At 36.9% G+C, this 16,565-nt stretch overlaps 2 protein-coding genes and 1 long non-coding RNA gene across 15 annotated transcripts; 2 read left to right on the forward strand and 1 right to left on the reverse strand.

Annotated features, from left to right (window-relative positions):
- The first annotated feature begins 31 nt into the window (after window positions 1–31).
- Window positions 32–4,228, forward strand: LOC102083214 (uncharacterized). Of its 2 annotated transcripts, XM_005448429.3 has the most exons (5): window positions 32–106; window positions 849–1,172; window positions 1,300–1,617; window positions 2,509–2,662; window positions 2,793–4,228. In XM_005448429.3, exons 1-5 carry the CDS (start codon window positions 73–75, stop codon window positions 2,959–2,961), a joined length of 999 nt encoding a protein of 332 aa, XP_005448486.1. In that variant the 5' UTR covers window positions 32–72; the 3' UTR covers window positions 2,962–4,228. The 2 variants fall into 2 exon arrangements, with proteins under 2 accessions (XP_005448486.1, XP_019205065.1); XM_019349520.2 differs by lacking the exon at window positions 849–1,172 and having other exon boundaries at window positions 48–106.
- Window positions 4,229–8,597: 4,369 nt separating this feature from the next.
- LOC112843230 (uncharacterized) lies at window positions 8,598–9,812 on the reverse strand. The gene is made up of 2 exons (XR_003215428.1): window positions 9,437–9,812; window positions 8,598–9,329 (listed from the first exon to the last, which is right to left on the reverse strand). It is a non-coding gene; the product is annotated as an uncharacterized LOC112843230 (long non-coding RNA).
- Window positions 9,813–11,261: 1,449 nt separating this feature from the next.
- Window positions 11,262–16,367, forward strand: LOC102077448 (membrane cofactor protein). Of its 12 annotated transcripts, none has more exons than XM_019349521.2 (12): window positions 11,263–11,455; window positions 12,087–12,109; window positions 12,271–12,422; window positions 12,836–12,951; window positions 13,087–13,272; window positions 13,542–13,641; window positions 13,859–13,932; window positions 14,271–14,456; window positions 14,727–14,826; window positions 15,007–15,080; window positions 15,172–15,351; window positions 15,478–16,367. In XM_019349521.2, exons 4-12 carry the CDS (start codon window positions 12,891–12,893, stop codon window positions 15,528–15,530), a joined length of 1,014 nt encoding a protein of 337 aa, XP_019205066.1. In that variant the 5' UTR covers window positions 11,263–11,455; window positions 12,087–12,109; window positions 12,271–12,422; window positions 12,836–12,890; the 3' UTR covers window positions 15,531–16,367. The 12 variants fall into 12 exon arrangements, with proteins under 12 accessions (XP_025757182.1, XP_019205066.1, XP_019205069.1 ...); XM_019349524.2 differs by having other exon boundaries at window positions 12,291–12,422; XM_025901396.1 differs by having other exon boundaries at window positions 12,291–12,422; window positions 12,883–12,951.
- The last annotated feature ends 198 nt before the right edge of the window (window positions 16,368–16,565 follow it).

The following is a 16,565-nucleotide window of genomic DNA, read 5'->3' on the forward strand; positions in this document are numbered from 1 at the left end:
CACCACAGTCCACCTCTACAGTTTCCTGATTGTCGATTATAGTTGATTCCAAGCAACAAACCTGACACCAGTATGAAGATATTGTACCTGGTTTTGCTTTTTCAAGGTTAGTGAGCTATAATTTAAACCTTCTATCAAAGTTAAAATCTTTCAGCACCTTAATCATCATTGTTTATTTTCTCTCTCTACAAGCTCTATTTTTGTAAATATTTTTTTTCCACTTCTTCTCTGTGACTTTAAACTGTAAAATCACTGCTTATTCTAGCATCATAAATAAAAACTCTGATTTCTTATTAATATTTTTCAGTCACAGTAAACTTACTATTAAAAGTTAGAACATTGGTATGTGAAAAAAATACTGTTTCACTTTCATATCCTAGAATTGTTTAAGATTTGAAATTATAATTAAAACATACAAGCCTATAAAAAATGCTTTAATTTACTCCTTATTGAAATATTTATTTAAGAAGAAAACATGTTTAAATTAACATGTTTTTTTTTCTTTAAACCTTAAATTTAATTAACATGTAAACTATTTTTTGGGAAACACCTTTTCTTGAAAGGTTGTATGAAATATATGGGGGTTTTTTTTGGTTTTTTTGTGCTTTTTACTTACTGTTAAATGAAACAGAAGTGTTGTAAATGCGCACAGGATGTTTGACACCTACCCCCAGCTCTCACGTACTTATGAGGTGTTTTTTTTTGCTTGTAGGTTTTTTTTTCGGGCTTTGAATGACAATTATTCTAGCATTTTTGATATCTGACAATCAAAATTTGAATAATAATAATAACATTTTTATGATTTTCCAGACTACAAGCATTTTCTTTCTGTCTGCCTTGTATTTCAGCAAGTCTTCAACTTGAATGTGATAAAAGAGAGATCACAGCCCATGTTGGAGGTGAATTTATCCTTAAATGCAAGTATAGCATAAATAATTTTCTGTACAGCAAAAAGTATTGGTGCAGAGGGCCCTCCAGAGGCAATTGTGAGATTGTGGCAGACTCAGAAAACAGTCGAAACACACACAGGTCCCAAGTGATAGATTTAAACAGAAGGGGGCTGTTTGTGAAAGTCACAAATCTCCGATTTGATGATGCTGGAGCGTACTGGGTTGGGATTGATAAGATATATGCTGACATTATGATCCAAGTCAAAGTGATTATCACTGAAGGTAAGAATAAAAGACCCTATGCAACTTAGAAAATAAACATTATTTTACAATAACCGTGAAATATGCAGCATCGCAGCCTTTGTTTGGTATTAAGCTGACTGGACTGACATTGCTTTTTTTGTGCCAGTTCCAGTGTCCAAGCCCCGACTTTGGCCCCTGAGCTCTCTGGTGGACAGGCCAACATGTTGGGGGAAGTCAGTTACCTTACGCTGTGATTGTGCAAAGGGCACTGGTGTTCGTTATGCCTGGTATCAGCACATTGACAGCAAGGACTTCCTGCTTCATAAAGCTTCAGACTTGTACCTTCACTGTGGCACTGTTCAAAAGGACTGTAGTTATTTCTGTATTGGCAGTAATGACATAAGCAGTGAGAAGAGTGAGCTCATCTCTGTGCAGGTTCTGATGCCTGCAGACAGCAGCTGTATTTATGTTGTTAATATTCAGGGTAAGAACAAATGTGATATTCCATTGTGCAAATATAAATGTGAGAACTGTCTTTACAGTGATTTACTGATTAACAAAATGCTTTTAGAACAGTTGCAAAAAAGGTAAAACATGCAGCATTTATATAGCAACCATTTATATTTAGTGACAATATGCAATGACTAAAGCAACAAATAAATTATTTTATTTCATTTTAAAACATGGCAAGTGTTCTGGTGTAATGTTTTAGCACTGATGTGGTTCTGTTCCCTTTGTGATCATTTTTTAGTTTGTGTGTTTTTTAATTTAGAATGAGATTTTTTCACATTAAGACATTAATTATTTATTTAAAACTATTTAGTTTAAGTTTAATAGCCTAGTTCTTAAAATTGTTATATGAAAGACGAAAAGATTACAATAATCATACCCTCATATATTAGTGGCAAAAATAGACTATTTGCGTGTTTGTGACACTGTAAAGCCATACATTTATGATAAAATTAAAATAACATTTAATAATTGTTTTTATGCAACGTGTGCATGCATGCGTGCATGCCTGTGTGTGTGTGTAGTATAGTAAACTATAGCTTGGAAGAAAGGATTAAAGGCATCGTGTGTAAGTTTTGACTTCAGTGACTCCTAGAGGTTATAACAGATATGACAGTATGTACAAACCCTTTATGTACAAATTTTCCTTAGGGTTATTCTATTTTTTTATTAACAAAAATCAGGTTATTAGTATTATATTCAAAGCATAAAAACACAATAAACATAAAAGAAAGAGTTTAAAGTTACCATGAAATACTCTAAACAACAACGTCTGTTTTCTTCTCTCTTGTTTTTACAATGCTGTAAAAGCTTCATCCTCAAGGTCCATAAAGCACTATCATTGTAATTTTTTTTTCATTACCAGGTCAACCAATTTATGACTGTGCAGACAGAATGAGCACAACCACAGTCACAACACCAACTCTGACCTCCTGCCTAGTTATTATGAACAACAGTGATAACACAGGAAATCAGTCTTTACAACTGAATGAAACCACTCAAGGATTTTTTTTCATCAGGTTAGTCATTATCCTACTTTTTTCTCTATGGAAGAATCACTAAAGGCTGAAAAGAGAATTTAAATTTGTTGAAATTTCGCCATAAGATGCTGTCTCAAAACACCTGCCCCCCTCCCCTTTTCTTTTCTAGATCATTGGCAGGACTGCCACTTTGGTGCACATTGCTGCGTTGGAGTTCTTTTCTGGCCTTGCTGATAATCATTTGCACAACTGTTAAATGCACAAGAAGAAGATACAAAAAATATGCCAACCAGAAGACAAATATTCATTGCAGGCGAATTTACCATGCGTGTCAGTGACCTGAAGTTTACTGTGGTAGTTCTGTGGAAGTTAGAATAATGCGTTTGAGATAGCGGCTTTGTGGCTTAATACTTGACCAAAGTTCTTTGATCACATGGGAGTGTTTGTGAAGAGGGTAGGGCATAACATATCAGACTGTTTATCAGAATGACTCACGCAATGCTTACCAAAATGGTCTGTTATTTATTTGAAATACTAGAGTTTAAAAGAGTCTACGAGACCATTGAAATAACTGTTTTTATTAAGATTGCTGATTGCTTTATCAGGTACAACTTTTCATATAGTAGTTACACAATTTTGTATACATTAGTTATACAAAATATTGACATTAAAACCAACAAAGCTTTTTAGAAGGCAGCTAATGATGATTATCACTATCAATGAAAATAAAAGGTCTATGATTTTCTTAAGTAGTGAAAATATTAATTTGTGACTTATGGTATTGTCTTAGGTAGTGTAAATAAATGTAAACAAACTTCAGATGTTTTACCTTCTATCTAAGGCCCTCTTCACTTCTATAAACTGATGAAGAGTACCAGGTATTTAACTTTTCTTTACCTCTAAGTAGACATATCTCCTTGGCGGCGTTCCTGACTCAGACCTATGTTAGGTCTATACAGATATATGGAGCGTCATAAGAGAGCCATTCAAGAGGATTGTTTTAATATTAATGATGACTAAGAATGTACCCCAAGATGATTAAAAAAAGGTGTGTTTCAGGTCCCTGAATTTCCACATGAATTAGACTGATGGTTATAAAAATAAATAAATAAATTTGCAGTCGTTGACTACCATGTACTTTTGCTGTTTTTGCATTAGTGACATTAATTATACTTAAATTCTGGACTCTGGAAGTTTTATATGATAAAGGATTTATTGCTGTTACAGGTTATGAAGAAATGCAAATACCTCACCCACTTATTGTGAAATCAGTATCACAACAATGTGTCAGTACTTGGGCGTTGTAGGGCATTAAAATATGTCATATCAGGTTGATTAAAATTCTAGTACTGCTGGCTCAACACTAGAAACAGACTAAACTATAAGGTAGAATTAAGCAATATTATCCTTGAATTAGTGATGTATATGAACTGTAGCATACAGTTGTCCAAATATTTAGTTTACTGGGTCTTGACTGATACTATTTTGTTTCCATTCTCAGAGAAAGTGTCAGAAAATTCCAGATTAATTACTACTCACATTGTACTGTAGTTGATTTTGTTACACTTAATGTTAAAATAATAAAACTTTTCATTTCAGACATTATAAAGTCTCTTTGTATTTTATATATTTCATATTTAGCAGTGATACTACCTGGCTACTTGATTTCTCTCTTAAAGATGTACCAATATACCTATATGCAATGTAGGTATATTGGTACATATACCTTGGTAATATACAATATATGTACCAATACACCTACCAATGCCGGGGCCTCCTCTCAGTGGGACATGCCCTGAACACCTCGACCAGGAGGCATCCAGGAGGCATCCTTGTCAGATGCCCAAACCACCTCAACTGGCTCCTTTTGGTGTGGAGGAGTAACGACTCTACTCTGAGCCCCTCCCGAATGGAGGAATGGAAGACCATCCACCCTTCAGAGAAAGCTCATTCTTGGCACTTGTATCTCTGACCATAGGTGAGGGTAAGGACATAGAAAGACCAGTAAATCAAGAGCTTCACCACCACGGACCAGTACACGTCCACATCACTGCAGCCGCAGCACTAATCCATCAGTCAATCTCCCGCTCCCCTCTCCTGCCGCTTCACACTCGGCTGCGAACCACTCCAGTGCAAGCTGGAGGCCACCACCTGTATCCTGTATCCAAGGTTCAACTAACAGACTCTCTCCTTGCCAGCACCCCGGCATAGACTTTGCCGGGGAGGCTGAGGAGTGTGATCCCCCAATAGTTGGAGCACACCCTCCAGTCCCCCTTTCCAAAGATAGGAACCACCACCCCGGTCTGCCAATCCAGAGGTACCACCCCTGATCTCCAAGCAAAATTGTAGATGCGTGTCAACCAAGACAACCCTAAAGCATGCAGAGCCTTCAGGAACTCAGGGCAAATCACATCCACTACAGGAGCCCTGCCACCAAGGAGTTATTTAACTGCCTCAGTGACCTCACCCTCAGTGATGAATGAGTTGTCCTCCTCGTCCTGAGACTTTGCTTCCTCTATGGAGGAAGCAAAACAAGTTTTATTCTTTGGGTATTTACAATATGCTATTAGTAACCTATTAGCGGGACTGAAGAATAACTGATAAGGTCATCTCAAGAACTGCAGCTGGAAAGTAGGTATCGGCTAAATCTGGTACAATAAATCTCTTCTTTTGGGACATTAATGTTTTTTGTACATAGTCACAGACAAATAAATAAAATATAAATACAAAATACAGGGATCATCAACCATTTATCAAAATAAATGCAAATCTCTGTGTCATTCTGGACATCAACTTCTAGGCTAAACCCAGAAGCTCTTTGTAATTCATGTATATGCTGCTTCTGATCATCCTGCACAATCATCATCATAACATCTGACGTGTCAAAGTGTATGAAGCATAAAAAGTGAATGTCTACAACAGCCAAAACCTTTGGCTGGGACTGCATTTGTTATTTGAACAAAACACTATAAAAGTGTCAAAGGTCCAGTAGATTTACTTTATAGTTATAAGTAAATCTTCCTAATCATAAAACTGTTTTATGTCAGAAACAGTAACTGCAAGAAATTTCTAAGTTGCAAAAAAATCCAAATGGTCTTAGCGTGTATGTTTTGTGAGACCAGTTTCCTCCGAAGTTTTCGTGAAGTCCAGTGTAAAGTTGTAAGCCAGACCATCTCCAAATGTGGGCTGGCTGATCACTCCTACCACAATAAATGGTGTGAGTGTAGCCATTAACACTGGAGCATGACCAATAAAAAGCTAGAATGCACGTGAATCATTTAGAGCACATTGGTAAATAGTTTACCAATGTTAGTTCACCTTGTAGTCTATGATTCAGTGGATGATTATATCAAAGTGAATGTCTAATGTGAGGTGAGCTCCCATTTGCACCTGCATCCTATACTCAGACCCACTTCATGTGTTTTCCAAAACACTAGTTATATCCTTAGACTTTCTGCATATGTGGCGTTTATGGAACATAAATTGCATATATTGTATATTTGAGCTTTTTATGTTAGCTGGTATGTGATTATTTTAGTCTTCATATCTCTGACACTGCAGAAATGATTTTATCATTACTTATTTTATCTTGATGTCTGTTGCAGTTCTAATAGGCACAACTTTCAGTTTTCAGTGTCGACTTGCAGTCTACTAGTTGTGGTTGCAGATTACACTTTCAGTTCAAGTAAAGAATCCTGTGACTATGGAGAAGTTATACAATACACTTGTAAAAAAAAAGTTTTCATTCTGGTGTGGAATTGATAGTACATGACCCTGATTTAAAGCTCACTTGTTTGTTTTCATTCTGATAGCCATCCTTTTAATTTTACAGTGACATGGAACATTCAAGCCCGATCCTCTAAAATGTATCAGTAAGTGTTTTGAATAATTTTCAATAGCTTGCTCTGCATTTTTTTTCATGTAACCTAAATTGGGCTAATAGGGCATTTTTAAAAACTGCATTAATGTCTATTTTCCATAGATGCCATTTTTGCTCAGTCTGTTTCCTATTGTTAAATCATGAACACTGATCTTAATTGAGGGAAGTGCGGCCTGCAGTTCTTTAAAAATTTTTTTTTTTTGGGGGGGGGGTTCTCTTGTGACCTCCTGGATGAGTCGTCAATGTGGTTTTGGAGTAATTTAGGTACACTGGCCAATTCAGACCTGCTGGAGGACCTGGTGAGCATGTACAGGGGATCAACATTCATTTAAAAAGTTTCACTGTTACTTTTGCCAGCAATACTGTATGTGTCTACAGGAGGGTCTCAAAGTATTACTTGATTTTATATGCAAAATCCTTTTAGCAGCTGTATTTCACAGCCAGCTTAAGCAGGCAACAATCTCAACTTTTGTTATTAAAAAAAAGAACCTTTAGAAAATGTCTTACTCACCTAAATGTTACATAAACAATAGATTTATTAAGTTAATTGCAAATAATATTATTTAATAATTTATAAAGAACCAATTTAATCCTCATATTTTTGTTTCATGGACAAACTGTGATATTGCTGGAGAAGTAGAAAACAGACACATTAAATATCAGCCTGCATCTGACTTTGGTGATAAAGCAAATGCCATTTGTAACCATGGGTTATTAAGACAATGTTAACTCTAATAGACAATGTTTTGATGCATGCTCAATCATCCAGATATCATCCAGAAATCTCAAAAATTGTATTCTGTTCATCTGGATGTAGCGTTTTTGGATCTAATAAATAACTTTTAGAGAATTTTAGAGGATTATGTTTTTAACTCCGTATGGATACCTGTCTTCAGTGACATTAGAGTGTAACACTGGATACAAAATGAATGGAACCACTTTTTTGATGTGTGAGGTAAAAGGTCAGTGGTCACCTTGGCTTCCTACGTGTATACCTAAGTCATAAGTTAAAATAATTATTTGCATGCACTGAACTCATTCGGATCGTGATCTCTTTGCTTTAAGTGTAACTTCACCTCCAATTTTTAGCCTAACTCCTCCTGCTGCATATTTCTGAATGCTAAAAAAGCAGCTGTAGGAAGACTAAGGGTTCCTGGCACAAAGATGAATGGAGAGTAATGCTGAATGCCATTTTACCTCTACTACGAGGTTTCTTTTGAAGTAGATGAATTTTCCATTCCAGTATCTCGTCATATGCTAGAAAAACATGCTGGTAATAATTGAAGCTTTTGACTAACTGCTCAAAGCTGGTGCTCGCAGGCTTGTGCTTCCTTTCTGTCTCATTTATTTAATTCATGGACCATGGATGCTAATTCTTAAATTCTTGCTTTATTTGTTTATTTGTATCATTATATTTCAATAATCTAAAGAAATTATTAAATAATTTGCCACACACTGAAAAGATTAAAAAGAGATGATTATCTTTACCCTAAACACTCAATTTTTTAAACGCTCCCAATTCTAAATCAATAACATAAGTAAATTTGATATTATGCATGAACTGTTTCTGTTGGTGCCTCTCGCCCTAAGACAGCTGTGATCGGCTCCTGCCTTTCTTTGGTCTTTCTCATGGTGAGCTGCAGATGATTCTGCTCGCACCATGTGACAAAGGTGTCACAGCGCGGTGCGCTGGTGTGTTAGTTAGAGCAGGGCCTAAGAGCAGACATAGGCAAGGAGACGTGACATGACTTAACAAAAGGCGAGCCTTTATTATGGCTGATGACAGAAGGCAAAACAAAAGCTGAGACGAGTGCAGGCAAGACAACTAAACTGTAAAACAGACTAAGAAAAACCTATGAAACTGTGATAAAGCGGGCAGCATGGTGGCACGGTGGTTAGCACTGTTGCCGCACAGCAAGAAGGTCCTGAGTTCAATTCCACCATCAGGCCGGGGTCTTTCTGTGTGGAGTTTGCATGTTCTCCCCGTGTTTGCGTGGGTTCCCTCCGGGTACTCCGGCTTCCTCCCACCATCCAAAGACATGCAGCTTGTGGGGATAGGTTAATTGGATAATCGAAATTGTCACTAGGTGTGAATGGTTGTCTGTCCCTGTGTGTTGGCCCTGCGACCTGTCCAGGGTGTACCCCGCCTCTCGCCCTATGACAGCTGGGATAGGCTCCAGCGCCCCCCGTGACCCTGAAAAGGATAAGCGGAAGCGGATGGATGGACTGTGATAAAGCTATGAAACTTCGAGAACTAATTGTATGACTGTGACTATGAGAACTGTGATGACTATGAAGAGACATAACTGGGAAGGTTACACAGACAACGCAACACAGACTGAATGAAACACAGAGACTAAATACACATAAGGGATGATCAAGGGAAGTGGCCACACATGGGAGCACAGCTGACACACATAAACCTAATGACAGGACAGGGGAAGTGAAACTAAATACAATAAACAAAGAACACTGGACTCTTTCAAAATAAAACAGGAAACACGGAGATATGACATGAACCTAACATAACCACATAGACATGAAACATGACAGGTAGACGCACGAACCAGGGAGACTGAGTACAGGGGGAGATGACAGAAACAACTAAGGAATAAAAGGCTAAACAGCAACCTAGAAATTAACTAGATTGAAAATGAATACAAAAATACATAAAACTCAAACACTGGGTCACACGACCCAGTACCGTGACAAAAGGAGGCAACCACAGCCTGGTACTTCGCTTCATCATCCTCAGGGATGCATCCAACCACCACAGAGACATCAGAAAACGTCTGAAGCTGGCGGTCTCTGTGTAGTGGCTGAAGTCTGTGGTGTAGATGGCGAAGAGGAAAGGGTTAGAGGATGGTCCCTTGCGGGCCCCCTGTGTTGTTGATCACCTTGACAATGTTGAAGATGTGCATATTGTGGTCTACCTATCAGGTAATAAACAATCCAGGACACAAGATTCTGGAGTCCCACACAAATCCCACACAAGCTGTGTGGCACAGGCTTTGAAGACATGGAGACTCACCCTGTCTGGTCCAGCAGACTTGCCTGAGAACATCTTCTCATTTGTCTCTTAATCTGGTCATGCGTGAAAGTAACAATTTGGGGAGGGGTTTCAATACTTTACCAGGAGGCTGTGTTGCAATGTGGAGAGAGAGTGGCTTGGCTGTGGATTGCAGGCTGACTACAGGTAAGTCATTAGCAGTGTTGGGCAAGTTACTTTCAAATAGTAATTCAATTATAGTTACTAGTTACTTCTTCAAAAAAGTAACTGAGTTAGTAACTGAGTTACAATATTCTAAAAGTAATTAATTACTTGGAAAAGTAACTATTGCGTTACTTAAAAAAAAAAACAAAGAACGTTTAACCCTCTGGCGTCCAGGGTATAATTGGCCATTTTTTTACTACTCTTGATTTTCTCTCCACATTTTACCTTTAAAAACTATTTGCTTTGCCTTGTTTGGTATCATTCTTTTTAGCGCAACCTCACGTGCCTGAATTTACAGTTATGTTCTCATTTTGTCATACTGTATAACCAGAATTGATCTAAAATCAGACAAAAAACATAAAATCAGAGTAGAAAAAGTTATATTTTTACTGTAACAACCATAAACATGTTTAATGAATCATATTTTATAACTTCAAATGCAAATATTAATTGTCAATTTTAAAATCCTATGCACAAGTTTTGCAAACAACAAAGTTATTTGCATCCATTTACCTTTTACCCTTTTTTTAAATAACCATTTCAAACTATTTACAGAACAATCAGCTGTTCTTCAATAAGATGCCACACAAATTATTTGTGCCACTCCAAAAAAATCATTTCTGTCCACTATAAAGGAGAACATCACAGCCTGATACCTGCAGGTCTGACAGCAGCAGGTGTATCACTGCTGTTTCTACCTGGAGACAGCAGTCGCCTCATTGTTCTGACACACAACACAAAACTATCCACAACACTACACACTAACTACACAAGACAACACATTAACTACACACTACAAACACGCTAAACGTCACAAATCTCACATCTCAAAACTCGCTCTCTCTTTCTCTCTCTCTCTTTTCCTGCTCTCTCTCCCTCTCTCTTTCTCTCTCCCTCTTTCTGTCTCTCCCTCTCTCTTTCTCTCTCCGTCACTCCTAAAACTTCCCCTGTTTTGTTTTGTTTTTTTGCTCATAGGCAGAGAGTGCTTGCTAGCGCTAAGGTGGCGAAACTATTGAGGAAAAAACGCCGCGTATATATCGTTTATCATGACTCTGGTTTTACGTGGCCTATCGACACAATTTATAAACTAGCACCTTGTTGCTTTGTCTTTAAGTGGTCATGTGATCGGCTTACCACGACTACTTTATTCTTCCTCAGTCAAACAGCAGCACTCATGCGATTGTTTTGCCCCCTTAGCTCCAGGTGTTGTGCTAGACAGTGATCGTGATTACCGTCTGTGCGGGAGCGCGCAGCTGCTTAAAGCTGTAGCGCCCAGATTACTTACAGCTACTTCCTGCAGCTGATATAAGATGCGGTGAACTGAACACAGCTTCAACTGTTTGTTGAAAAATAGTAACGGACCGCGTTACCTTGTTAGTAACTGTAACGGCGTTGTAACGATAGGAATAGTAATTAGTTAGATTACTCGTTACTGAAAAAAGTAACGCCGTTAGTAACGCCGTTACTTGTAACGCCGTTATTCCCATCACTGGTCATTAGGGGGGTGAACATTTACTATAGTGTCAAATCTGTTGAAAAACACATTGAACTCACTTGCTCTGTCCACACCACCCCCAGCTCCTCTGCTGTTGGATGGCCTGAATCCAGCAACTGTCCTCATGCCACTCCACGCCTCTATCATGCTGTTCTGCTGGAGTTTGCGCTCCTGTAATTGTCCTTAGCCTTCCTGATCTTGCCCTTCAATAACACCTGAACCATTCACACCTCCTCTCTGCTGGTAAGATGAAATCAAATCTGATTACACAAGAACTTGTATGTGAGGAGAAGTATTTTAAATTTAATTCTGCATGTAACAGGGAGCAAATGAAGATAAGCCAGTATAAGAGGAATATGCTCTAATATTCCCTGTCAGTGTTCTCTTAATGTGTAAAAACTTTATAAACAAAGGATAATAAGACTATATTAAAGTTATAGAGTAAATCTGTAAAAAGGAATATAGACACAGTTGATCGAGGGTGTTATCATGTTTAGATGATGGAAAATTTAAGCCTGTTCAGCTAACATGTATCTGTATCAGAATCAAAACCCTGTATTAATCAAAGAGGAAATTATGTGGATACAGTTGCTCCAAGACTCTAAGGACAGTAACTAACTAAACAAAGTGAAAAAATACAGCATATTACAAAGTTACAAATAATAACAAAATGGCTCTCATGAATACAAATAGCTCTAATGATAAATATCCCAGTATATTACACGAAATTAAACAAATATAGCTAAAACTGACGTGCCTCTCTAATTGTATTGACATTTTAATTTTCTCTGTAGAGAAAAGGTTGTGCAATTACTACAATATGTACATGTATTTGATATGTTTTTTAATTCCAAATTTCCCTTTATACTCTCAGTTGGACCAATCTCCTGGTTAATGGTAAATACAGTCATTTTGGATAACTGCACTGAGTTTCCTTGTTGTTGAATATGTACCACTACAATAAACTCATTTTATGTGAATCCACACAAACTTAAGATCTTTGTTTCTTTCGTGTATTTCATTACTATGTTATAACGTTTGCAAACTGTGGTCTAAAGTCTGAAACTTTTGGCTGAAGAAAAAGCACGTCACTGTTTGACCGCGCTGTACTTCCGAGAAGGGGACGCAACCCACATTAAAACAAACAGAAACCCCAAATAACCTTCCAGGACAGGACTGGCAGCGACCACCACTGTGATTCAGACGTAAGGTATAGTATCATTTGTTTTAACCGTCATTATTTATTTTTATTATTGTTGTTGTTATTATTATTATTTTACTTACTTTTATTATTTTATTTTATTTTTTATTTTTTATTTATTTATTTTTTACCACCCACGGTATCTTTGGATCAAGGAAGACCGAGAGTAGCATACGTGACCTGCGAGAATTCCTGGGCATTTTTTTCCCCGTACCTAATTGCCATTTAGTTTAACATATGTTGAATGGGCCGGTCGAAGGTTTTGGTTTAGCGAAATATATAAACTTGACCGAATGTTTGCACCTCCCACCTGTCTGCTAATTAATTTGTTAGCAGTGACAGATCTTCTTGAATGGAAAGCCTTGTTAGTACCAGCCATCATGACCAAGTAATATCTCTGATTGTCTTTCTTGTGTTTGCAGTTGTTTTATTCTACAGAGGGCTCTTGGATTTTTTTTAAACCTGTCAGATCCTGTCATGGCTATCACTGCAGTCCTTCTGCTGAGCAGTCTTGGCTTTTTTGCAGTTACTGCTCAAGGTGAGTGCAGTGCGGATTAGGTTGAGACGTGGTAAACACAGCATGGTGTTTTGTTTTCGGTTAACTTATTCTTAAAAACTGTGTTCTCTCTTTTTGTCTGTGTCCTTTTCTTTTCTTTTTTCTTCCCATGTATAACTCAAGACTGTTCCAGACCTGTTGGAGACAACATGGATTTAAAGGGCAATGACATTCTTCTAACTAGTTTCCCAGATGGGACCACAGTTACTTTTGCCTGTAATATTGGATATGAGTCTGCAGGAGGTTCCCCACGTATTACTTGTACTGCTGGAAGTTGGAGCTCTCTGGGGTTGAAATGCCAAAGTGAATATTAACACTTGATTTGATATTCAAATTCCTTATAGCAGCTGCATTTCACAGCCAGTTTAAGGACATGAGAATGGGTGTCAGGTAGAATTTACTCGCTATCCTGGAAACATTCTTAAAATTGTTGTTTAAAAAATCTCTAGAAAATATCTTACTCACATAAACATGTTACATAAATAGTAGACTATATTTGTTGATCTAATTATACATAATAGTATCCAAAATTTTCTAAAGAACCAATTTAATCCTCATCTTTCCCGTTTCAGGGAAGAACTGTTTCTCTGTGGAAGACGTTCAAGATGGACAGATTGAATATCATCCTGGGACTGAATTTGGTGATAAAGCAGTGCTCATTTGTAACCCTGGGTTAGTAATACAATATTATCTCTAATAAATAGTGTTTAGATAATTAGTTTTTAGATTGAAATTAGTAGTAGCATGTTAAATGACTAAAATTTTACAATTCATCTTATCTTAAAAAACAAACAAAACCAAAATCAAAATGAGTGTCAGGTCGGGTTTACTTGCTGTTCTGTGTCATGTGAAATAAAAATTTCTAAACCAGTCTTTTCCCTCTAATCAGTTACATGTCACTTGGTGGAGGAGAACTCACTTGTGGAAGCCAAGGGTGGATGGGCAGGTTGCCTGTATGTGAAGGTTGGTTGTCTTGTCTTAATACAAGTCACACCCCTGATTAAAAGCTCACTGTTAGTTTTCATTCTGACAAATTTTTATTTTTATTTTCCAATGATACAATGTGAGTCACCACCTGTAGTAGAATATGGCTCTTTCAGTCCAAATAAAGATATCTATGAGTATAATGAAGTTACACAGTACACCTGTAAAAAGGATTATACACTTGTTGGATCAAGACAGTTGATTTGTTTGGAAGATGGAACATTCAAGCCTGAGCCTCCAAGATGTATCAGTAAGTGTTTTGAATCTTTTTCAATAACTTGTTCTCTGTTTTTTCCTTTTCTTTTTTCCATGTACAGCTCCAGGCTGTTCCAGACCTGTTGGAGACAACATGGATTTAAAGGGCAATGACATTCTTCGAACTAGTTTCCCAGATGGGACCACAGTTACTTTTGCCTGTAACACTGGATATGAGTCTGCAGGAGGGTCCCCACGTATTACTTGTACTGCTGGAAGTTGGAGCTCTCTGGGGTTGAAATGCCAAAGTGAATATTAAAACTTGATTTGATATTCAAATTCCTTATAGCAGCTGCATTTCACAGCCAGTTTAAGCACATGAGAATGAGTGTCAGGTAGAATTTACTCGCTATCCTGGAAACATTCTTAAAATTGTAGTTTGAAAAAATCTCTAGAAAATATCTTACTCACGTAAACATGTTACATAAATAGTAGACTATATTTGTTGATCTAATTATACATAATAGTATCCAAAATTTTCTAAAGAACCAATTTAATCCTCATCTTTCCTGTTTCAGGGAAGAACTGTTTCTCTGTGGAGGAAGTTGAAAATGGACAGATTGAATATCGTCCTGGGAAAGAATTTGGTGATAAAGCAGTGCTCATTTGTAACCCTGGGTTAGTAATACAATGTTAGCTCTAATAAACAGTGTTTAGATAATTAGTTTTTAGATTGAAATTGGTAGTAAATGTTAAATCACTAAAATGTTGCAATTCCATGTCTTAAAAAAACAAAAACTTGCTGTTCTGTGTCATGTGAAATAAAAGTTCTAAATTAACCTTTTTCCCTCCAATCAGTCATATGCCAGTTGGTGGAGGAGAACTCACTTGTGGAAGCCAAGGGTGGATGGGCAGGTTGCCTGTATGTGAAGGTTGGTTGTCTTGTCTTAATACAAGTCACACCCCTGATTAAAAGCTCACTGTTAGTTTTCATTCTGATAGATTTTCATTTTTGTTTTCCAGTGACACAATGTCACTCACCCCCTGTAGTAGAGTATGGCTCTTTCAGTCCAAATAAAGATATCTATGAATATAATGAAGTTTTACAGTACACCTGTAAAAAGGATTATACACTTATTGGATCAAGAGAGTTGCATTGTTCAGATGATGGAACATTCAAGCCTGAGCCTCCAAGATGTATCAGTAAGTGTTTTGATTTATTTTCAATAACTTGTTTTGCTTTTTCTTGCGTAGTATAAATTAGGCTAATACGTAATGTGGAAAAGGTCATTTTTAAAACTGCAGCAATTCTACTTTCTTTCCCTGCAGAGGTTGAATGTGGAGATCCAGAGATTCCATTTGGTCAAGGTCATTTTGGATAACTGTGTTGATAGCCAGTTTCCTTTTTGTTTCCTACAAGTTGAATATGAAGAGTCCAAATGATGAATGGAATGAGGATTCTTAACCTCTGAAGAGATAGTTGCCGTCAGCAATGTTAAAGTGTGAACCTGGATACATAATCAATGCAAACATTACCATGACATAAAAAGTTACTGGTCACCTGGACTTCCTTAATGTACACGCATGTTATGAATTAAAATTGCTTAAGTATATGTAGCTTCACTTCTCAATTGTTGTTAAAATGTGTATTAAATACCTCAGGAGTTTGCTAGCATAATATAGAGATAATTTTGGACAATTGTAGTAATTTCCATTCTGTGAATGTGAAAATCCTGTGATTCGATATGACTGAATAATGGTTCTCCTCCTGTCTGTGGCCTTATTTCAGGGAAGATCTGGATAAGTTAAGAAAGGCCCGTGTACCCAGATATATGATATGATATAAATGGTTTGGCTACGTGAAGTGTCACAAAAGTCATTATATTTTGTTTTAATTTGATTTCACATTGCTGCATGTGAATGATCATATAATGTTCACTTTTATGTTTAGAAAACACTATTTGATAAACAGTTTACACAAGGTTTTGAACATTTCTTTTTGCTTATAATCACCTGGTTCCACGTTAATATGAAATCACTCTTTTTTTAAGTCTCAGTTTTAAACTTCAGTATAAATCCATTAAATACATTTGAATCTCTGCGTGCTTGCCAAGTAATTGTGAACAGGGGGCATGTGGAGGTCATACAAAAATAACCTGACATGTGAAGGACAAGTTTAAAAAACTGTTGGGAGTATTAAGTTAATTTGTAAGTTTAAATGTCCATTTACACTTATGATTAAAGTTTGTATTTAAATACATTTGATTCCAGACAGTTTAGTACAAGTTGTACTTTCTCTTCTGTAGATTGTTTTAAATGTAAAAGCAAATTTAAATAAATAAATAAAATAATCCTCTGAAGTTTTTGTATTTTTTTCTAATGTGGTTGATGTAATTTAAAGGAATGTTTAGAAAAAC

This window comes from Oreochromis niloticus, linkage group LG20, assembly GCF_001858045.2.
Source record: "Oreochromis niloticus isolate F11D_XX linkage group LG20, O_niloticus_UMD_NMBU, whole genome shotgun sequence".
Lineage (NCBI taxonomy): Eukaryota > Metazoa > Chordata > Actinopteri > Cichliformes > Cichlidae > Oreochromis > Oreochromis niloticus.

Excerpts from the sequence above, each read along its gene's own strand:
- LOC102083214 (XM_005448429.3), top strand. The coding sequence starts at position 73 with ATGAAGATATTGTACCTGGTTTTGCTTTTTCAAG. Across the intron at positions 1,173-1,299 it reads CAAAGTGATTATCACTGAAG|TTCCAGTGTCCAAGCCCCGA; the intron begins GTAAGAATAAAA and ends TTTTTGTGCCAG. Across the intron at positions 2,663-2,792 it reads CAAGGATTTTTTTTCATCAG|ATCATTGGCAGGACTGCCAC; the intron begins GTTAGTCATTAT and ends TTTCTTTTCTAG.
- LOC102077448 (XM_025901397.1), top strand. The coding sequence starts at position 12,891 with ATGGCTATCACTGCAGTCCTTCTGCTGAGCAGTCTTGGCTTTTTTGCA. Across the intron at positions 14,457-14,726 it reads TCTGGGGTTGAAATGCCAAA|GGAAGAACTGTTTCTCTGTG; the intron begins GTGAATATTAAA and ends TTCCTGTTTCAG. Across the intron at positions 15,081-15,171 it reads CAGGTTGCCTGTATGTGAAG|TGACACAATGTCACTCACCC; the intron begins GTTGGTTGTCTT and ends TTTGTTTTCCAG.